Consider the following 21,836-nt stretch of genomic DNA (forward strand, 5'->3'; position numbering starts at 1 on the left):
TCAATGCTAGCCTTTCCCCACGGAGTGGAGGCCTTTGGACTTCTCTTGCCACCAGAGTGGACTTAGGGAACAAGCAGTTGGCATTTGAGGTCCTCATGCTAAACTCAGAGCCTAGTACTCCCTTGAGCAAGCCACCTTCTCCCCTGTGCCTCCCATTTTGTTCCCTAAGGTAAAGTGAATGCTCCTAGGTCTGTGGAGGTGCTCCCCTGCTGTTTTCTCCAGGGTCCTCAGAGCCCCTCCCCCCCTTTTTTTTCTGTAGTAGGCTGACAGATCAAATGGTCCCAAGGGTGTCTGGGGCCAGCCTCAGAGCTGTGGTTGCAGCTGTGAACCCAGGCTGTGTCAGAGGAAGCTTGGCTTAAGTATAAACTTAGCAGAACTCAAGGTCCAGTCACCTGTGGAAGAGAGGTGAAACTCGAAATGCAGTGCCCGCTCCCTCTCCCTCCTGAGATATCGAAACCGAACTTGGTGTTGAAATTTGAGATGGTACAATGGGAGTGGGTGTAGTTTAAGGAGAGTTGTATCTGCGCTGCATGGATTTGGGGGCCTGTTGCAGTGGTCCAGACAGACCTGAAATCTGATTCCAGTGGGATGTCTGGGAAAGTGGCTAAACCTCTTAGCCTGTTCCCACCTATAAAATGAGGAGAGCAAAACCTACCAAATGAGGAGAGAGAAACCTACCAAATAAGATTCCTTCAAGCATTTAAGTGATGCAGCACTCAATCAATACCAGCTTCTGTGTGTTCACTCTAATTTCTATATCCATGGACTAGAGAAGATAGGATAGGGGCTTAATGGATGCAGAGGAGAGGGAGGGGGGGTCACAAAGGAATGATTACTGGAAGGTGATAAGAGCTATATCTGTACACCATGGCTAAGCTGTGACAAGAAAGCAGAGAGGTGTAAATGCCAGAGTGGGAGGTGAGAAGCATGGAGATTGGGGGGAAAGTCAGGGCCAGAAATGAAACGTCCCTGTCCTGTGTGTCATGCTCCTGGAAGCTGGGCCTCCAGCTGGGCATGGCAGCCAGTTTTTCGTGTGAGCTTCCTCTTTTAGGATGGGGTCCACAGAGCTAGCAACTTTGCTGAGCTAGATACTAACAAGAGTCCTAGAAGCAGGTCCCATTATCAAGCCAGATGGGAGTAGGTTCTGGCATAGCCATGCTGTTCCGTGTTCCAGAGGTATCCAGAGTCCAAGGGGTGGTCTGCACCCCGCTCCTCCATCACTCTCTCCTTTGTATACTTGTCTCTCCAAGGAGATGGTTAACTCCCTTGGGAGCAGGGAATTATCTGTCACCCCTCTTCTTGTGTCTAGTGTAGTGCTCTGAACAATGAGTTTCAGTTAATTAAGCAAACATAAATGTATTATTCTGGAGCACAGTGTCTTCCTCTGCTCATTATATGATGCCACTGATCAAGAAGTTCTTTCCAAGGAAGTCCAGACAGCTCCTGGGGAGAACAAAGTGTCAGGTATGAGAGGGCAGGTCCTACAGGATTGTTGCTTCCTGCCACAGAGCACGTATGCTCAAACATGTAAAAAAATGAGGGCAGTGTGGTTATTACCATTTTACCGTTGAAGAAAGGTTCAGCCGGGTCACAGCTTGTACATGGACTCCTGGGTGCAGTGCAGTCTTGGGTGCAGTGCTCTTTCCACTTCCTTGACCCAGAGGTCGGCTTCCTACCCATAAACCAGGCCCTGCAGCTGGATGCCCATTCCTCAGAAGCGGCTCTTTGTCCCACCCTCCATCAGTCTGCATTCCCATCCTGAGCACTTACTGTGTACCAGAACATTTCCAGACTGTGGTGCTGGCTGTGAGAGGGCAGACAGCAAGGTGAACACAGATCAGATTCCCCCAATGGGCGGAGGTGATGGGGATTAGTTTATGGAAGTCCTTTGGTGCCTAGCACTTGGCTGGACACTGTAAAAATGCCTCTGTTAGCCTGAGCAACCTAGCGACACCCAGTCTCTCGGGCGGGGGGCGGGAAACCAGGCATGAAGGCGTGTGCCTGCGGTCCCGGCTTCTGGGGAGGCTGAGGCTTGAGCCCAGCCCTGGAGGTTGAGTTTGCAGTGAGCCGTGATCACGCCACCGCACTCCAACCTGCACGATACTGCCAGATTCTGTCTCAGAAAAAGAAAAAAAAAAAAAAAAGAAGGCTGTTACCCGGGAGGAGAGCTCCTCGCCCAGCCTCTACCCTCATGAAGAGAGGCTCAGATGGCTGAAGTGCCTACTTGGCCGAAAGCCGTGGTACAGTGGCAAGGCAGGGCCAGGGGAAGCGGCTTTGCCGCCAGGGCCGGGCCCCTGTTTGCCCGGTGCCCTGTGCCCGGTCCTTAGCCTGAAGGTGGTGGGCTTCAGCCAGAAGCCCCTGGCGGAAGCGGTGCCCGCGTGCGGTTCAGAGTGTGGGTGTGCAGGTCTATGGGCGACCCAAAAGGGGTGTCCCTGCCCGGTAACCTAGCGTGAGGGTGGGGAGGGCGGCGGGCACGCAGCACTGCTTGGCTGCTCAGGGCAGGCTCCGCCCCCAGGGGCGCGGGTTTAAAAGGAGCGAAGGCAGTCCGGGAGCCGAGCGGCTGGGAAGCGCGCCAAAACAGAGCCGCTGCCCTGGCACAGCCATGGCCCGGCGGGTGGGGGGCGCTCAGCTGCTCAGCAGCCTACTGCTCTTCGCCCTGCTCGCTGCAGACGTCGCCCCGCTCAGCTGGGATCTCCTGGAGCCCCGCAACTGAGCCGGCAAGATCCGAGTCCACCCGCGGGGCAACCTCTGGGCCACCGGTAAGTCTTCGCGGACCGGGCAAGAAAGTGCCCCTCATCCTACTCAGACCCCATTTCCTTCTCAACCCTCCGGCCGCTCCTCAGCCAGGGACACTAGTGTCGAAGCAGGTGGGAAACCCTGGGGCTCATCTAATTTAATAGATGTGAACTTGAGACCTGGACAGGTCAGTGGCAGCCAGTTTAAGACAGGGCTGGGCTAGATCCTAAATCCCACTGCCAGCCGGTGCCCCTTACCTTAGGCAAGACTTTACCGAATCTTCTAACCGCTGATGTGGTTTTGCTGCACCTCCACTTTCCAGGCACCTCTTCACTCTCCACTTCCTACCCTGCCCTTTCTCCTCCCTTGTCCAAGCAGGCCACACAACTAGCAGAGTTTCTCCCTGACCCTGGACCATCCCACCCTCCTTCCAGCTGTGTCATCTTCTCTACCTGTTCAGGAAAAGCTGAGGGAGCAGGCTTTGCCACCACCCAGACACCTTTGTGGCTCCTTGGTGAGGTGGAAGGACCAAGAACAGGAAGGTTAAGTATCTTCCTGCCACAAGAATGGAAACGTGGGAGAGATGAGGAACTTTCCCCCGAGGTAGGATCCTCCCTGCTTGACTTCCTTGTGCCGGACACCTCCTTTCTAGGTCACTTCATGGGCAAGAAGAGTCTGGAGCCTCCCAGCCCATCCCCATTGGGGACAGCTCCCCACACCTACCTGAGGGACCACAGACTGCAGCTGAGTCATGATCTGCTCAGGATCCTCCTGCTAAAGAAGGCTCTGGGCGTGAGCCTCAGCCACCTCGCACCCCACATCCAGGTGAGCCAGGCCCCCACTCCAATGTCAGGAGGGCCCAGCTGGGAGGAATTACCACCCAGTTCTGTATTAGGGTGTGACTGTCTGACCAGGACATTATGGGTGTGGACCCCAGAAAGCCAGGGTTCCAGGCTTTTCCCTCTTGAGGCAGAGCTCAAAGGAGGAACAGTCCAAAGAAAGGAAGCTGACCTTCCTGGCAGACCCTATGGGGCAAGGAGTAGGGAAAGAAGTTCCCCTGACTCATCACCCAGTCTAAAGTAACAGACTGGGATCATCAGCCTTTTGGAGAAGGACCTTTCTCCCTCAGTCCACGCAGTGTTGTCCCACCTGTGCTGTTCCCTGTTGCATTAGTCAAGTCCACCTTTGCCATGCCCTGTGTGTGCTCGTGGCCGAACTGGGACTCTGAGGCCCAGAGAGAGAGAAAGAGAAGTCAGTAGCCAAGACAGAGTCTGGACCTTGTTCACCTTGACCAGAGCTCTTCCCATTTTCTCATCTGCCTCAGTGTCCAGTGGCAGGGTTTAGCAACTTCAGTGCGTTTGACATTCTAGGCTGGATCATTCTTTCTTGTGAGGGCTGACCTGTGCATCATGGGATGTTTAGTGGCATCCCTGGTATCTACCCACTAGATGCCATAGCACCTTCCCCCCCATCAAGTTGTGACAACTGAAAAGACCTCCAGACATCACCAGATGTCTGCTGGGGGAGAGGGCCCCAAATCATTATTGGTTGTCAATCACTGATCTATGGGATTCAAGGCTCCAAAGCTGGAGGCAAGCCAGCCTTAAGGTCTAGCCCAGCTGAGTGGCAACTCCTCCATTCCCTGCTCCTGGTGCTGTCCTTACTGCACACCACCCTCCCTGGCCCTGCTGCTGTGTGCAGAAGGCAGTGTGATGTGGTAGAATGCGGGTTCTGACTACAACGTGCTGGGCTCATAACCTAGCTACTGAGTAGCTCTGTGACCTTATAAATGTCCCTTAACTTCTCTAAAGCCTCATATTCCTCACCCACAAAATGAAGATAATAATAAGGCCCATCTCCCATTAAATGAGACCATTTATGTCAAATGCTCAGCACGGTGTCTGGCTCATAGGCAGCCCTTAGTAGATAGGAGCTCTTACAAGTCTGTGAGCTCCCTGGCAGCACCTGTTGTGGACTTGCCTTCATATCCCCCACTGTGCCTAGCATATAGTGTGTGCATTTTGAAGGGAGAGGCATTCCCTAGAAAAGGTCCAACCCAGCCTCAACTGACATCCCTGACTTCCTGAGGCATAGAACCAGCAGCCCCTAAGGACCTCAGATGTAAGGCCTAGGCGCTTGGGCTGGCTGAGTCTGAAGGGAAACAATGTCACCTCTAGTGCCCTTGGTTTTGAAGCTCGGACACATGCAGACCAACTAGAGAATCTCAGAAGCAGCAGTGCCTAGGTCTGGGGCTTCAGAGTGAGGTCTGGGGCAGAGTTGGGGTGGGGGAGTGAAGACACTGACACTAGCCCAGCAGCAGGCACTGTACTTGAATTTACTTCCATGATCTCCTTTGACTGTCATGACAACCCTGGGTGGTTGGGGCTGTGTTCTGAGAAAACTATTGCCCCTGACCCCTCCAAGGCAATTCAGGGTGCTCTGCCTCAGCTGACAGCCTGCTGGTGCCCACCTCTGCAGACATCTGGCACTTAGGAATGGCAGTATACCCCTATCATTATCAGGAGCCCCTCCCTGGCTCAACTCTTCTATATGTTTCTCTTCAGTACAGGAGGCTGCTGGTACAAATACTGCAGAAATGATACCAATAATGGGACAGACACAACAGCGTGGCTTAGATTGTGCCCACCCAGGGAAGGTGCTGAATGGGACCCTGGTGATGGCCCCATGTGGATGTAAATCCTGAGCCCAATATCTGTTACTCCGTTACTGTGATTTCTGGTTGGGTCACCAGAAATATCGCTGATACAGACACAGATTATGTTCCTGCTGTATTTCCTGCTTCCATGTTGAATTTGTGAATAAAACCTTGCTCTTTACATACAATGCCTGGTCCTCTCCTTCCACCCATCTTTTAGGGGCTGGGAGGGAAAGGGGGCTGGAGGGCAGAGTGTTCAGTGAGATGGGGCTGGCTCCAAAAAGTCCACAATACTCCATGCCATGCACCAGCCTGGCACTGACTCTGGACTCCTACTCCTTCACTCATTCAGCAAGCAAACAACGCCTGTTGTATGCCAGGTTTCGTGCCAGGCGCCGGGTTCTACTCTCACCTCTGCCAACTACTGCCGCAGGCAAGTGTCACTAGTTTCTTTGCTAGTAAAAGGGGGCTGCAGACACTACACTGCCGGGCTTTACTCAATCCTCCCGCCGGGCTTGGAGCGGAGCGCCGAGTTGGGATCCAGACCCTGCCGGTCGCCTACTCTCTTCTCTGGCCGTCAGCAGGGTTGCCAGCGTTAGCAAATAAAAATACTGGACACCCAGTTAAATTCGAATTTCAGATAAACATTAATTTTATCTAATAAAATGTACCAAATATTGCATGAACATACTCGTACGAAAAAAATTATTCACCGTTTTTCTGAAATTCGAATTTAACCGGACGGTCCTGTATTATTTCTGGCCTTTGAGCATTGACCGCCCTTCTCTTGGGCTGCAAACACCCGGCCCTAAAACGGGCGATCATTTGGTCCTGAAGGCCTGCTCGGAGCTGACAGCCGGAAGTCCCGATCTCAGGTCACTTTCCCGTAGTTTTCGCAAAGAAAACCAGTAACCCACCCAGCCTGGGGCGCAGCTCGGCCTCTTGACCCCGCCCTTAACGGGAGGCCCTGCCCACATGTCGCGAGAGCCGCGCGGACCCGAGGCTCGGAGGCGGAAGTGAGACGCCGGAAGCGGCCGTTGCCATGGATCCTGAGGAGGACTGGCTGGTGGAATCCTTGCGCTTGTAAATCATGCAGGGCTGGGAGACGGGAGCTGGGCCCGGATCTGGCCTGGCGGGCGGATGGGTGCGGGGGGAGGCACGTTGGGGATCCTGGTGCAGAGTGGGCCAGCTATGGCCTCCGGGCTCGCCGCCGCGGAGGACTCCGCCTGGGCCTAGGCTCCCATCTCTAGGAAATGGCTCCTTCCTGCGTGCGCGAGTTGTGAGATTGCTAGTAAGAGCCGCGCTTGTGAAGAAGCAGTGCCCAGTTAGTTTGCGCCAGCCTCTGAGTTCAGCTCAGAACACAAATGACCTCACTGATTCCTCATGTCAACCTTGGGAGTTCAGCTCTGAATTCAGCTCAGAACACAGATGACCTCATTGATTCCTCACGTCAACCTTGGGAAATCTGGGTACCCTGGGAGGTCCACACATGAGGACAGAGGCTCAGGGCCATCAACGGACTGGCCTGGTCCCAGAAACAGGGAGTAAAATGCGAAGCAAACTCGGTCCCACGTCTGCCTGACTCCAGAGCTTGGGCCACTGAACCATGCGGCTGCCATCTTGGAGTTATCTGAGCTGTGAAGTGCTGTGCATCGTGTGATTTTATGTCCCTTTTGTGCAGGTACCAGGATTTCTATGCATTCGACCTCTCAGGAGCCACTCGAGTCCTTGAATGGATTGATGACAAAGGTGGTATACCTTCCTAGCCCTGAAGGAGAGGGAATTTCACTCCTGAGCTGGGTTTCAGGAGCTAAGCCTAGAGGGACCCAACCCACTCTTCTGGGTGCCTAAGAGTCACTTGTAGCAATTTGATGCCCCATCAGCACTAATATTCCTTTTATTAAGATCTTTGACTGGGAACAGTGGTTCAGGCCTGTACTCCCAGCACTTTGGGAGGCCGAGGTGGGCGGATCACCTGAGGTCAGGAGTTCAAGACCAGTCTGACCAGCATGGTGAAACCCCGTCTCTACTAAAAATACAAAAATTAGCTGGGCGAGGTGGTGCACACCTGTGCACCACAGGTACTGGGGAGGCTGAGGCAGGAGAATCACTTGAACCCAGGAGGTGGAGGTTGCAGTGAGCCGAGATCATGACACTGCATTCCAGTGTGGCTAACGGTGAGACTGTCTGAAAAAAAAAAAAAAAATCTTCAGGCTGGGCACTTCAGGAGGCTGAGGCAGCGGGCATACTGCTTGATTCCAGGAGTTTTGAGACCAATCTGAGCAAGGAAACCCTGTCTCTACAAAAATTAGCCGAGCATGGTGGCCCACGCCTATAATCTCAGCTACTCCGAAGGCTGTGATGGGAGGATCACTTGAGCCTGGGAGGTTGAGGGTGCAGTGAGCTGTGATCAGACCACTGCACTCCAGCCTGGCTGACCTGGCGAGACTTTGTCTGAAAAAAAAAACAACCAGATACTCAATTCCTCCATACAAGGCTGCACACTGAAGGAATTTATCCTGACTTTGGGGGATTGGGTGGAGTTTATAGACCTATCCATGGTCTGCAGTCTTTCTAACAATTTGTCACAGCTACCTCTGCTTCTTTTTCCAGGAGTCTTTGTTGCTGGCTATGAAAGCCTGAAAAAGAATGAAATTCTTCATCTGAAATTACCGCTCAGACTTTCTGTAAAGGAAAACAAGGTAACTTGAAATATAAATGCTGAGTATGTCGACTTTTATTTATTTATTAAACATTTGTGGTACTCCTGTTATCTACCAGGTATTGTCCTGGATACTGGAAAGACAGCAAGCACTAGGCCTGCCCTTATAGTCTAATAGAGGGAGGCAGATATGCAGAGAGATAAATGCTGTAGAATGTCTCGTGGTTTACAGAGGGCTATCAGAGGAAGAGGTGGGTTATACTTTATCAGAAATAGATTTAGGGAGCGATTAAGGATATAGAGGGCAGTTGAAAAACTCAGAGTGGTTAAAGTCACCTAGTGAATGTGTGGTATATAAGGAGTGAGGAGAATATAGTGAGGACAGAACCTCAGGGAACACATTTAAGGGATGAGTACAGGAAGATGAACCCCCAAAGAATACTAAGAAAGAATAGTCTCTGAGGTAGGGGAATCTCAGAAAAGGTCAATGTTTCTGAAGCCAAGAGAAGAGAACTTCTCAAGAAGAAAAGAGTTAGTAGCTGTCTAGAATTCCAGTAAAAATCATTCAGATGAGGAATTCAAGGCCAGGCACAGTGGCTCACGCCTGTAATCCCAGCACTTCAGGAGGCCGAAGTTGGGTGGATCACAAGGTCAGGAGTTTGGGACCACCCTGACCAACATGATGAAACCTCATCTCTACTAAAAATACAAAAATTAGCCAGGTGTGGTGGCACGCACCTGTAATCACAGCTACTCAGGAGGCTGAGGCAGGAGAATCGCTTGAACCTGGGAGGCGGAGGTTGTAGTGAGCTGAGATCGTGCCATTGCACTCCAGCCTGGGCAGCAAGACTCTATCTCAAAAACAAAAAACAAAAATCATCAGATGAGGAATTGAAGAGTTCATTCATAAGACTGGCAATTGGGAAGCTCTTGGTGACCTCTGCTACAGGATTTTTGCTGGTGGTGGTTAGGCCCAAAGACTAAAAATGAAGAGGAAGCAGAGTCAGGAAATGTAGGGAGGGAAGAAGCTAAAGCAGCAACTAGTTGGAAACACAGATCTGAGGGAAGGTTTCCTAAACACAGAGGCTTGAGCAGAGTTACAAGTTGTGGGAAAGTAACCCTCGAAGAGGGAGAGGGTGAAAATGAGGGAATATCACAGGGAACATGCTCCTGCTTCCAGGAATAGAAGATGAGGATAGATCAGGAGTCCAGGGGATGCTATTAGTCATCAGAGGACAAGGGAGGAGTGAGGCATACAGGCAGATGACCTTGTAGGGCCATGTAGGGGCAGGAATTGGAGTGTTTGCTCCTGAATTCCTTTTTGTTTGAGACAAGGGCTTGCTCTGTCACCCAGGCTGGAGTGCAGTGGTGCGATCCTGGCTCACTACAGCCTCAACCTCCCATGCTCAAGTGATCCTCCCGCCTCAGCCTCCTGAGTAGCTGGGACTATAGGCATGCACCCCCATGCTTGGCGAATTGTTAAATTTTTTTGTAGAGATGAGGTCTCGCTATGTTGGCCAGGCTGGTCTCGAACGCCTGGCTTCAAGTGATCCACCTGCCTCGGCCTCCCAAAGTGCTGGGATTACTGGCATGAGCCATCACTCCTGGCCCCACATTTCTTTTTTTTTTTTTTTTTTTTTTGGAGACAGGATCTCACTCTGTCACCTAGGCTGTAGTGCAGTGGCGTGATCTCAGCTCACTGCAACCTCTGCCTCCTGGGCTCAAGCCATCCTTCCACTTCAGGATCCCGAGTAGTTGGGACCACAGGCATGTGCCACCACACCAGGTTAGCTCTTGTATTTTTTGGTAGAGACAGAGTAACGCCAAGTTACCCAGGCTGGTCTCGAACTCCTGAGCTCAAGCAATCCTCCTGCCTCCCAGAGTGCTGGGATTGCAGGTGTGAACCACTGCACCTGGCCTTTTTTGTTTTGTTTTGTTTTAAATTATTTAGTGAAATAAGAAACAATCCGAGCGTGGTGACTCATGCCTGTAATCCCAGCACTTTGGGAGCAGGAGACCGAGGTGGGCAGATTACTTGAGGCCAGAAGTTCAAGACCAGCTTGAACTTGGTGCAACGCCATCTCTACTAAAAATAAAAAAAATTCGGCCAGGCGTGTGGCTCATGCCTGTAATCCCAACACTTTGGGAGGCTGAGGCGGGTGAATCACGAGGTCAGGAGTTTGAGACCAGCCTGGCCAATATGGTGAAACCCCATCTCTAATAATAAAAAAATTAGCCAGGTGTGGTGGCATGCCTGTAGTCCCAGCTACGCGGGAGGCTGAGGCAGAAGAATTGCTTGAACCCGGGAGGTGGAGGTTGCAGTGAGCCAAGATCACACCACTGCATCCAGCCTGGGTGACAGAGCGAGACTCCATCTCAAAAAAAAAAGAAAAAAAAAAATTAGCTGAGTGTGGTGGTATATGCCTTTAATCCTAGCTACTCAAGGGTGGCTGAGGCACCAGAGAATCCCTCAAACCCAGGAGGCAGAGGTTGCAGTAACCTGAGATGGTGCCACTGCACTCCAGCCTAGGTAACAGAGTGACACTCTGTCTCACAAAAAGAAGTAAATAAATTTCTCTTAGGGCGTCACCATGTTATGAAGTTGAGTCGAATTGTTTAGAAGAGGCCGAGAGGCTAGACAAGGACATAGAAAAACACTGCTCAGCCTGGGAGAGGCTAGATCCCATGCAGATGTGGCCCAGTTTTTATCAAAGTAGCCTGAGGACCACCCTACCAGGGCCATTAGGAGTGCTGGCTAAAATGCATATTCCTAGCATACTTCCCAAACATACTGAATTAGAATCTCAAGAGGGAAAGCTCAGGAAAAATGCCAAGTTTGTAGACTGACATGGTGGCTCACGCCTATAATCCCATCACTTTTTGAAGCTGAGGCAGCAGACTGCTTGATACTAGGAGTTCAAGTCCCAGCCTGGACAACATGGCAAGTTTGTCTCTTCACAAATTTAAAAAGTTAAAAAAGACCAGGCATGGTGATTCATGCCTGTAATCTCAGCACTTTGGGAGGCTGAGGCAGGCGGATCACCTAAGATTGGGAACTCAAGACCAGCCTTGGCAACATGGCGAAACCCTGTCTCTACTGAAAATACAAAAATTAACTGGGTGTGGTGGTGCACACCTGTAGTCCCAGCTACTCAGGAGGCTGAGGCAGTAGAATGGCTTAAACTGGGGAGACCGAGGTTGCAGTGAGCCGAGATCATGCCACTGCCCTCCAGCCTGGGCTACAGAGTGAGACTCTCTGTCTCAAAAAGAAGTTTTAAAAAAAAAAGCCAAATTTGTACTCATAAAACCCAGAGGCTACAGAAGCTATCATCTTCCCCATCTCCACTCAGGTCTGAGTCAGGGGTTCACCCAGACTGAGCCTCGCTGTGAGAAGTGATTTACGTCCCTGCTCACCACCAGGTTTGCCTTGTTTCTTCTATGGCCACCTCCTTTTCCCTTGCCTCTCGTTCCTTACATGGAGATAGTAGAGGCTAGTGGCTAACAGTATGGACTTGGGCTAGACAGACTTTGGTTCAAATTCACAACTTAATACCTGCATGACCTTAGAAAAGTGGCTGAAGCTCCTTGTGCCTTAATTGTGTCATTTGTAGAATAGGGATAATTATAGTACCTATATCATAGGAGGTTGTAAGAATTAAATGTGATAAAGCCCTAAACACTGCGCCTGACACAGTGAACACTGATAAGTTGTCATTGTTAATTTTTATTGTTAGAGGAATCCACCAGGTTTCCAGCAGGAGAATGGAGGGAGAAATGGGGATGTGTCCATTGCTTTCTTTGATGAAGCTGTTAAGCTTCTCTGGCTTCTCTAGGAAGGCCTGGAGTATAATGCTTGTGCTGTAGTAAAAGGGGCTAGTGAAAGGCTAGAAGGGTTTTGGATGTGCAAAAGAAAAAGGAAGCTGTATGTGTAGGCAGCTGAGACCAACATTGCCAAATACCAGCACACCAACACCCTATCACCAGCTGAGTGGCTTCCATGGCCTCCTGCCAGGCTGGGACCTGACTCCTCACTTAGAGTTCCTCTGAAATGTTCATTTGAAGAACTGGCTCTATCTGACTGGCTACTCCTTTGTATTGTAGGGCTTATTCCCAGAAAGAGATTTCAAAGTGCGCCATGGAGGATTTTCAGACAGGTCTATCTTTGATCTAAAGCACGTGCCACATACCAGGTATGGTCAATTCTGTGATCCAGACCATCCACGCAGGATGGGATGCCTGCAAATGCCTGAGGGGTATTCTGCCTCCTCATCTCCATTCCCACCCCCTCAGCACACGGGCACATGTGAGTACACAAGTGGGTGCACACAGAAACACCCAGATTTAGAATACAAAGAAACCACTGCTGTGGCTTCATAGCCCCCCAGAACCCTTTGACTATTGTTAAGCAACAGGTCTACTGGAGTTGCTCCAGGGAATAGATACGGGACAGAAGGATGCTCTTCTGTTGCTCTTGGCTGATAATTGCTTAGTTGGGAGAGGCCAAGAGTCTCTGGGTCAGGTTGTGTTTGGCCCCATACTGGTGTCCTCTCTAGGTGACCATGACACATGGAAGCTTAGGCTCAGTCTCCCTAAAGTGGACTGAGCCTGCCTCTTATCTGTGAAGTGAGGGTGGTTGGCCTTGATGATCTTGCAGTAAGATTTCCTGATACGGGAAGTGGAGTCCCAAGCTAAGTGGGCTGGAGAGGGGAAAGGACCTGTGTGGATAAGCTCCCCATGGTCTGGACTGATTTTCTGTCTATTCTGAATAGATTGCTGGTGACCAGTGGCCTTCCAGGTTGTTATCTGCAGGTGTGGCAAGTTGCAGAGGACAGTGGTGAGTGAATTTGACTTGATGGGGTTTGGGAAAGTGTGACTCATACACCCCTGTCCCCTGATCTGAGCCAGTTAAGAAGTAGACTCGGGGCCGGGCGCGGTGGCTCAAGCCTGTAATCCCAGCACTTTGGGAGGCCGAGACGGGCGGATCACGAGGTCAGGAGATCGAGGCCATCCTGGCTAACCCTGTGAAACCCCGTCTCTACTTAAAAAATACAAAAAACTAGCCGGGCGAGGTGGCGGGCGCCTGTAGTCCCAGCTACTCGGGAGGCTGAGGCAGGAGAATGGCGTAAACCCAGGAGGCGGAGCTTGCAGTGAGCTGAGATCCGGCCACTGCACCCCAGCCTGGGCCACAGAGAGAGACTCCGCCTCAAAAAAAAAAAAAAAAAGTAGACTCAGGCTGGGGATAGTCTCATGCCTGTAATCCTAGCACTTTGGGAGGCTGAGCTGGGTGGATCACTTGAGTTCAGGAGTTCAAGACCACCCTGTACAACACGGTGAAACCCATTTCTATTAAAAATAAAAAAATTATTTATTTTTTTAAATTTTTAAATGGTGGTGGTGGGCACGTGTAATCCCAGCTACTGGGGAGGCTGAGGCAGGAGGGTCGCTTGAACCCGGGAGGTGGAGATTGCAGTGAGCCGAGATCATGCCACTGCACTCCAGCCTGGGCAACAAGAGCAAAACTCTGTCTCCAAAAAAGAAAAAAAAAAGAAGTAGACTCAGAGCCAGGTGGGAATTAAAATGCAGTATCTACTTTAATGCAGACAAGGTGAATTAGCAACCACAGCATGACATCCAAGCCCCAAATAGAGCTTCCTGTAACCTGCTCCTGGAATTGAGTTCATCCAGAGAACTACTCTCCCTAGGCAGGGGCAGTGGCAAGGGCAGAGCTAAGGCTGCTCAAGTGAGCTCACCTCTTTGGCAGCATTAAGCATATATTAAGAGAAGCCTCAGATGTAGAATACAGAGAGGAGAACCTGCCTGTTAACCTAGTGGGTGGAGACAACCAAATAAAAACTAAAACTTGGCTGGGTGCAGTGGCTCATGCCTATAATCCCAGCACTTTGGGAGGCCGAGGTAGGTGGGTCGCCTGACCAGGAGTTTGAGCCCAGCCTGAGCAACATGGCGAAACCCCATCTCTACTAAAAATACAAAAAAATTAGCTGGGCATGAGGGTGCACATCTGTAATTCCAGCTACTCGGGAGGCTGAGGCAGGAGAACTGCTTGAACCTGAGAGGCGGAGGCTACGGTAAGCTGAGATTGTGCCACTGGACTCCAGCCTGGGCAACAGAGTGAGTGAGACTCTGTCTCAAAAAAACAAAAGAACCAAAACAAAACTTGACTCAAAGCCAAGGATGTTCAATTCAGTGTAAAAAAGATGTGGACTTTCTTGTCCACCTTACAAGACAATGACATCTGTAACGTGACCTGTACTTGCTAGGCTTTAGCAAGTCACTTGAGGTCATGGAACATGTTTTTGAAGAAGTAATATCAGTTCATGAATTCTGTACCTGTTACTTGTCGCTGAAGGTGTGACATCAGCAGCGTGTTCATTCCATTTGCAAAAAACAGCTTATAAGACAAATAATAAAGAAATTGAAATGTTTCTGATGGTTTCAAAAATGTAAACATAAGTCAGAGTGGTTATGTGTCAACATCATCTCTTGCCAACCGGCAGCTCCTTTTCTTCCTTGACCTTCTAAATGTACAGGGGAAGACGGCTGGCCTGGCATGTTTCAAACCTTCATTAAAGTTCTGGATTTTAGCCTCTTTTCGTTTTCCCCTAGATGTCATTAAAGCTGTCAGCACCATTGGTGTGCATGAGAAAGAGGAGAGTCTCTGGCCTAGGGTGGCTGTCTTCACCGCGATGGCACCTGGAGTCCTCCATGGGGCGAGACTCCGCAGTCTGCAGGTCGTTGATCTGGAATCCCGGAAGACCACGTACACCTCAGGTACTGTGGTACTTTGCCCCTTGCTGGCTGCTTCAGCCGGCATCACCCCCCAGCCCAACTCAGCCACTATGGAAACTGAGTTCAACCCTGTGCGCCAGGTGTTCGGGATACACAGTGAATAAGAGGTGAGCCCTGGCCTCAAAAGGCTCCCATGCTGGGGCAGGATTAGGCAGTCCCAGGGACCAGCACCCAACCAGCCGAGCAGACAACAGCGAGATGAGTGGGAAGGGAGATATGATTTATTCTGCCTTCAGCTGCTTGTCTCCTTTGCTCTTGGTCTTCCAGATGTCAGTGACAGCGAGGAGCTGAGTAGCCTGCAGGTCCTAGATGCAGACACCTTTGCCTTCTGCTGTGCTTCGGGCCGGCTGGGGCTTGTTGACACCCGCCAGAAGTGGGCACCATTGGAGAATCGCAGCCCTGGCCCTGGGTCTGGTGGAGAGAGATGGTGTGCCGAAGTTGGGAGCAGGGGCCAGGGCCCTGGGCCCAGCATTGCCAGCCTTGGCTCAGATGGACGTCTTTGTCTTCTTGACCCCCGGGATCTCTGCCATCCTGTGAGCTCAGTCCAGTGCCCAGTATCCATACCTAGCCCTGACCCAGAGCTGCTACGAGTGACTTGGGCCCCAAGCCTGAAGAATTGCTTGGCCATCTCAGGTACTGCCGAGCAGGATTTTGTCTGTTATCTGATCTCTTTCTTCCAGGGGACTGTTAGGTGCTCAGGAAGGAGCCTCCAGCACCATGATAAACCTGACTCCAGAAGTTAAAGTTGCTCACAGAGGAATTCGAACTCTCCAGGTTCTTCAGTGGCAGGCCTTTTCTCCGACTGGCTACTAAACTTCCACACATTGGCAGCAGGCCTTTCCTAGCCTAGCAGGAATTCAGGTCTTAGGTTGGTGGAGGGGCCTGCAGACAGTAAGACACTGAGACAGACATGGAGCTGGGTCAGAAAGAGGAGGGGACAGTGGCCAACACGGTGAAACCCCATCTCTACTAAAAATACAAAAAATTAGCTGGGCGTGGTGGTGGGCGCCTGTAGTCCCAGCTACTCTGGAGGCTGAGGCAGGAGAATGGCGTGAACCTGGGAGGCGGAGCTTGCAGTGAGCTGAGATTGCGCCATGGCACTCCAGCCTGGGCGACAGAGTGAGACTCTGTCCCAAAAAGAAAAAAAAAAAAAAGAGAAGTGGGGACAGGACCTCAAGGGTACTTCTCAGCCTACTTACCTTTTGAAATGTAGCAAGCTGGCCGGGTGTGGTGGCTCACGCCTATAATCCCAGCACTTTGGGAGGTTGAGGCGGGCGGATCACAAGGTCAGGAGAGCGAGACCATCCTGGCCAACATGGTGAAACCCTGTCTCTACTAAAATTAAAAAAAATTAGCCAGGTGTGATGGTGCACGCCTGTAGTCCCAGCTACTCGGGAGGCTGAGGCAGGGGAATCGCTTGAACCCGGGAGTCGGAGGTTGCAGTGAGCTGAGATTACGCCACTGTGCTCCAGACTGGTGACAGAGCAACAGTCTCCCTCAAAAAAAAAAGTAGTAAGCCAGCTAGGTCAGCAGGCTCCTGGGTCTGGTCTGGTGGCATCTAGTTGCTTGGATACTTAATGTGGGTATCTAAAAGCCAACAGGAAGGATCTGTTGAGACAGGTGGGGGTTGAAAAAAATCACTGAGAGCAAGAAAGGATGATTAGAAATGCCAGGATCCAGAAAGAATAGAGGAGCCAAGCTCAGGTAGAGGGGCTGGCTCTTCAGTAACAGGAAGATGGCAGGATGGGATGAGTGTGCGTGCAGCTAGATTGTGCAGGGACATGAGGGTATTTCTCTCCAAAGGCTTCTGTTTCCCCCATCGAGTAGGAGACAAGGCCATCTGCTGAGAGGGACCCAGAGGCAGGGGATTGGAATCTGGGGCAACTTGCAAAGGTTTGAAGAAGTCTCTTAAGCCTGTTTCCTGGGGAAAATAACAGTATCTGTGTCATACAGTTCTGAGGATTAAAAGAGGTAATACTTGTCCAGAATTAGCCTTCAAGCCTCATGCGTAACAGGTACACAACGGATGTTCATGGTTACATGCCCCAGGGAATCATCAGCTGCCAACACTGAGGGCAGATGCTACTTGCCCATGGTTAGCCTTTAAGTGCCTTGATTCCTCATCCAATAGCCTGTTTTGGTACCACAGAGCAAATTATTAAAAGTATTTTAGGGGCTGGGTGCAGTGGCTCTATGCCTGTAATCCCAGCACCTTGGGAGGCTAAGATGGGAGGATTGCTTGAGGCCAGGAGTTCAAGACCAGCCTGGTCAACGTGGTGAAACCCCCTCTCTATTAAAAAAAGAAAGAAAATTATTTTAAAATAAAATTAGGGATTCATTGTCAAGCCTCTCTTTTCTATATTCTCAGGTTTTGATGGTACAGTCCAGGTCTATGATGCCACATCTTGGAATGGAACGCAGAGCCAAGTAGAACCTCTCTTCACTCACAGAGGTCACATCTTCCTAGATGGAAACGGGACGGACCCTGCTCCTTTGGTCACCACCCACACCTGGCACCCCTGCAGACCAAGGACTTTGTTATCAGCAACAAATGATGCCTCTCTGCATGTGTGGGATTGGGTGGACCTTTGTGCCCCCTGCTGACACCAGCATCTTTCCATCCAGGCCTCTAGAAAGGGGAGGAGCTGCTGTAGTAGCAAGGCCACTGATGTAGGACTCAAGTGACTGTCAGTCCCTGTTACCAGCTGTGTAGCCTTGGGCAAGTACACCAGCGTCACTTAGCCTCAGGTTCCTTATCTGTAAAATGAGGATAGTAAGAACTACCTCGTAGTGATATTGCAAAGGTTAGAAGAAATGCATGGTGTAATTACTTGGTAGCTACTGTTAGATCTGGGAGTGTAAAATGGCAGTGTTTTGTCCCTGTCTTCACACTAGCATAGGGAGAATCGAAAGAGCTAACAAACATGCTTTGTGAATTTTTTTAAAGAAAAAAATGTAGAGGGACCAATAAACATGAAAAAATCCCAGCCCTAGTAACAATTTAAGGAAATAGCAAAACAAGATTTCTGCTCGTCTTGAGTGGTTCTCATGGGTACACAGGTGCACTTTCCCACACTTGTCCCCCCAGGTGACTAGGTTCAAGGGACATTTGCTTTTGGTGGCCCCACAAACATTTCCTTTTGAGGGCCCATAGTGAATATTAAAGTGTGCTGGACATGGTGGCTCATACCTGTAATCCCAGCACTTTTGGAGGCTGAGGTGGGCAGACTGCTTGAGCTGAGGAGTTTGAGACCAGCCTGGGCAACATAGCAAGATCCTGTCCCTTAAAAAAAAAAAAAAAATTGGCTGGGCATGGTGGCTCATGCCTGTAATCCCAGCAATGTAGGCAGCCAAGAAAGGTGGATTACTTGAGTCCAAGAGTTCGAGACCAGACTGAGCAACATGGTGAAACCCTGTCTCTACTAAAAATAGAAAAATCAGCTGGGTGTGGTGGTGTGAGCCTGTAGTCCCAGCTACTCAAGAGGCTGAGGTGGGAGGGTTGCCTGAGCCTGGCAGGTGGAGTTTGCAGTGAGCTGTGATCATGCCACTGTACTCCAGCCTGGGCAACAGAGTGAGACCCTGTCACATACACACACACAATAGATGATAAGGTTAAATAAGCTGTTCACTCTGTCAGCATCTATTAAGTCCTTCCCATGCGCAACACTAACTACATGCTAGAAATACATAAATGAGAGGCTTCCTAAGGTGGTTGAATTCTTTTTTTTTTTTTTGTAGAAATGGAGTCTTGCTCTATTGCCCAGGCTTGCGTGCAGTGGCATGATCTCAGCTCACTGCAACCTCCACCTCCCGGGTTCAAGCAGTTCTCTTGCCTCAGCCTCCCAAATAGCTGGGACTACAGGTGCACGCTGCCACACCCAGCTAATTTCTTTTGTATTTTAGTAGAGATAGGGTTTCACCGTGTTACCCAGGCTGGTCTCAAACTCTTGAGCTCAGGCAATCTACCCACCTTGGCCTCCCAAAGTGCTAGGATAACAGGTGTGAGCCACTGTGCCCAGCCAAAGGTAATTCTTAAAGAAAAAAAGAATGTCTTGTCACAGCCCATCAGTGACTTTTGACAGATATTTGGGTAAGTTCTTCTGTTTTCCAAAAATACGACTCATGACTTAATCATATTTCATGAATCTAATTAGTATACTCATAGTATGTGTAAATTGTGCTTTGTTTTGCAATTCTAGAAAGTTGTGGGAAAATATTTTAGTTTAAACACACAAAAAGAACCATTTTCAGAGGTAGAAACTGTGTTCCATTTATTTCTAAATCCCATTTGTTCTGTACACGAGTCCTTCCAGGGTCTCTGTTCGGCTCGTAGAGGCTCAAATCCACAGGAACCCGTTGGCCTACACATAGACTCTCCCTCAGGATCTGGAGACCCCAGCCCTGAGGACACCTGAGCATAGACAGGAACTAGTGCGCTTGAAGAAGGTGATAGAGAGGTAAGCTCTCCAACTAGGACACTTCTTAATGCCATGGTTCCTAGTTATTGCTCTGCACATATACAGAAAAGGCTTTATGTACTTCATTATTCTGGCTCACAACCTTCTAGACCCAGTCTCACATTTTTAGGATACAGTATGAGCTGTAAGGCTCCACTGCAAGCGCTGTTGCGCATTTAAAGCTAATCCTGCCACACAAATTCTATTTAGGTTGAATTGTAAAATTGCTGGTTTTGTAGATCAAAACAGCAATCTTGTAAGGTTCAACCCAATACATTGAGAGGAGTAAGTTATGGTTTAAAAAGCCAACCTCTAGTGTTGGAACTATTCTCCTTTCCCTTCCTCCAAAGGATTAAGTATATAGAATGCTTTCCTCTCAACTGATGCCAAGTCAATCCTAAGAAAAGGCATTTGGGGAAATGTAGACATGTTCTGAGCCCCAGTCCTCTCAGAGAACAATGGAAGACCTTTATAATTTCCTTTAGTTAATAAACCCGTCTAGCTGCCAGGTGCTTAGAACAAACAGCCCACAGCTGACCCAACCATCATTAACGTCATCAGTGCAGCAGAGCCTCCTGTCCTTAAGGGAGGGTCTCAGAGACAAGAATCTCACCCCATTGCCAAACTGAAAGTTAAGGCACAGAATCACAGTGAAGACTCACTGAGATGGTGACATAATCAAATTCAGAACTAGTCTCTGAAGACTCTGGAAACCGACTTCTGTCTCAACAGCACAAATAAGAAAACTGACTGCTATGTCATAAGCCAAGTGAACGTTTAGTGAGAGAAAGAAAAGTCAGACTGAAATCTTAATTTTCTCTTTTATCCCATGTGAGTGATGTGGTAGAGAATCAAGGGCAAGACAAACCCTTTCTTGGGATGGATTTCCTACTGTTTTCAGCCTCAATGTTTTAAAAACGTTTCTTCTACATTTAGGGAACATTTAGAGTCTCCCATGTGGGTTCTCTGATGTGCACTAAAACGTGAACTATTGTTGAATCGCCTCCCACATTCACTACATTCATAGGGGTTTTTCTTTTTCTTTTCTTTTTTTTTTTTTTTTTTGAGATGGAGTCTTGCTCTGTCACCAGGTTGGGATGCAGTGGTACGATCTCGGCTCACTGTAACCTACCACTTCCTGGTTCAAGCAATTCTCCTGCCTCAGCCTCCAAAGTAGCTGTAATTACAGGCACACACCACCATGTCCGGCTAATTTTTGTATTTTTGGTAGAGACAGGGTTTCACCATGTTGGTCGGAATGGTGTTAACCTCCTGACTTTGTGATTCACCCACCTTGGCCTCCCAAAGTGCTGAGATTACAGGTGTGAGCCACCGCGCCCAGCCAGGGGTTTTCTCCTGTGTGAATTTGCTGCTGTATAATGAGACTTGAGCTCTGATTAAAGCTTTTCCCACATTCCCCACATTTACAGGTCTCCAGTGTGAATTCGTAGGTGGGTAATGAGGTTTGAGTGGTCACTGAAACCTTTCCCACATTCCAGATAGTCAGGGTTTCTCTCCTGTGTGGATCCTTTGATGGCTGGTAGGGGTGGAGCTCTTTCTGAACTTTTTTGCACACACTGGGCACTGGAAGGGTTTCTCACCAGTGTGCATTTGCCAGTGTACACTGAGGTGTGAGCTATTGATGAAACTTTTTCCACACTCACTACACTTATGAGGTTTCTCTCCTGTATGGGTTCTCTGGTGCGTAATGAGGCTTGACCTCTGGGTAAAGCTCTTCCAGCACTCTCCACATTTGTAGGGCTTCTCCCCTGTGTGGATTCTCTAGTGTGCTGTAAGGTTAGAATGATCACTGAAGCCTTTCCCACATTCAAAGTACCCAGATTTATCAGATCCCTTAAATTCCAACAAAATGACAGCCCCACCAGGGAGGGGAAGGTCACCTTAAGCATAAGAAATTCATCCCTCTAATGATCTAAGGTTGACTCTCATTTTAATTTGGGGTTTTCCATGTTTATTTTTTCTATTAACCGGGCTAAGTGATAATTAATTGTAGTTAAAATTCAGGTCAAGCATGGTGGTTCATGCCTGTAATCCCAGTACTTTGGGAGGCTGAGGTGGGAGGATGGCTTGAGTCCAAGAGTTCGAGATCAGCCTGGGCAACATGGTGAGCCCCTGTCTCTAAAAAACAGAAAAGAAAAAGGAAAAGATTTTTATTAAAAAAACCTAAATAAATTCAAATAGGAATTTAAAGATAGACCAGGCACCACAGTGGCTCAGGCCTGTAATCCCAGCACTTTGTGGGGGCCAAGGCAGGTGGATCACCTGAGGTCAGTAGTGCAAGACCAGCCTGGTCAACATGGTGAAACCCTGTCTCTACTAAAAATACAAAAATTAGACAGGCATGGTGGTGGCGCGCCTGTAATCCCTGCTACTCGGGAGGGTGAGGCAGGAGAATTGCTTGAACCCGGGAGGTAAAGGCTGCAGTGAACCAAGATTGTGCCACTGCACTCCAGCCTGGGTGACAGAGTGAGACTCCGTCTCCAAAAAAAAAAAAAAA

General features: G+C 49.6%; 3 protein-coding genes across 7 annotated transcripts in view; 2 read left to right on the top strand and 1 right to left on the bottom strand.

Moving 5' to 3' along the window:
• The first annotated feature begins 1,131 nt into the window (after positions 1 to 1,131).
• On the top strand, positions 1,132 to 5,577 carry NMB (neuromedin B). The gene is made up of 6 exons (XM_031935727.1): positions 1,132 to 1,176; positions 2,236 to 2,392; positions 2,464 to 2,759; positions 3,197 to 3,278; positions 3,389 to 3,561; positions 5,306 to 5,577. The coding sequence occupies exons 1-6, from the start codon at positions 1,132 to 1,134 to the stop codon at positions 5,438 to 5,440; spliced, it is 888 nt and encodes a 295-aa protein (XP_031791587.1). The 3' UTR covers positions 5,441 to 5,577.
• Positions 5,578 to 6,380: 803 nt separating this feature from the next.
• Positions 6,381 to 17,848, top strand: WDR73 (WD repeat domain 73). Its single transcript, XM_023187169.2, has 8 exons — positions 6,381 to 6,475; positions 7,074 to 7,141; positions 8,006 to 8,094; positions 12,156 to 12,244; positions 12,824 to 12,888; positions 14,679 to 14,843; positions 15,129 to 15,494; positions 17,230 to 17,848. Exons 1-8 carry the CDS (start codon positions 6,435 to 6,437, stop codon positions 17,463 to 17,465), a joined length of 1,119 nt encoding a protein of 372 aa, XP_023042937.2. The 5' UTR covers positions 6,381 to 6,434; the 3' UTR covers positions 17,466 to 17,848.
• LOC111530838 (putative SCAN domain-containing protein SCAND2P) overlaps positions 13,617 to 21,836 on the bottom strand; it is a 17,075-nt gene continuing 8,855 nt past the window's right edge. For 3 of the 5 annotated variants that reach the window (XR_004229009.1, XR_004229010.1, XR_004229008.1), the window contains one exon: positions 13,617 to 15,760. The gene's annotated coding sequence lies outside the window, so the exon portion shown is untranslated. Of the gene's footprint in view, positions 15,761 to 20,541; positions 21,458 to 21,836 lie in introns of those variants that run through there. The other 2 variants (XR_004229011.1, XR_004229007.1) reach the window with 1 other exon arrangement.

The sequence above is a fragment of the Piliocolobus tephrosceles genome, chromosome 6, assembly GCF_002776525.5.
Source record: "Piliocolobus tephrosceles isolate RC106 chromosome 6, ASM277652v3, whole genome shotgun sequence".
NCBI classification, from domain to species: Eukaryota; Metazoa; Chordata; class Mammalia; order Primates; family Cercopithecidae; genus Piliocolobus; species Piliocolobus tephrosceles.

Excerpts from the sequence above, each read along its gene's own strand:
- WDR73 (XM_023187169.2), top strand. The coding sequence starts at position 6,435 with ATGGATCCTGAGGAGGACTGGCTGGTGGAATCCTTGCGCTT. Across the intron at positions 7,142-8,005 it reads TGAATGGATTGATGACAAAG|GAGTCTTTGTTGCTGGCTAT; the intron begins GTGGTATACCTT and ends TTCTTTTTCCAG. Across the intron at positions 8,095-12,155 it reads TTTCTGTAAAGGAAAACAAG|GGCTTATTCCCAGAAAGAGA; the intron begins GTAACTTGAAAT and ends TTTGTATTGTAG.
- NMB (XM_031935727.1), top strand. The coding sequence starts at position 1,132 with ATGGGAGTAGGTTCTGGCATAGCCATGCTGTTCCGTGTTCCAGAG. Across the intron at positions 2,760-3,196 it reads GGGCAACCTCTGGGCCACCG|GAAAAGCTGAGGGAGCAGGC; the intron begins GTAAGTCTTCGC and ends CTACCTGTTCAG. Across the intron at positions 3,279-3,388 it reads GAAGGACCAAGAACAGGAAG|GTCACTTCATGGGCAAGAAG; the intron begins GTTAAGTATCTT and ends CCTCCTTTCTAG.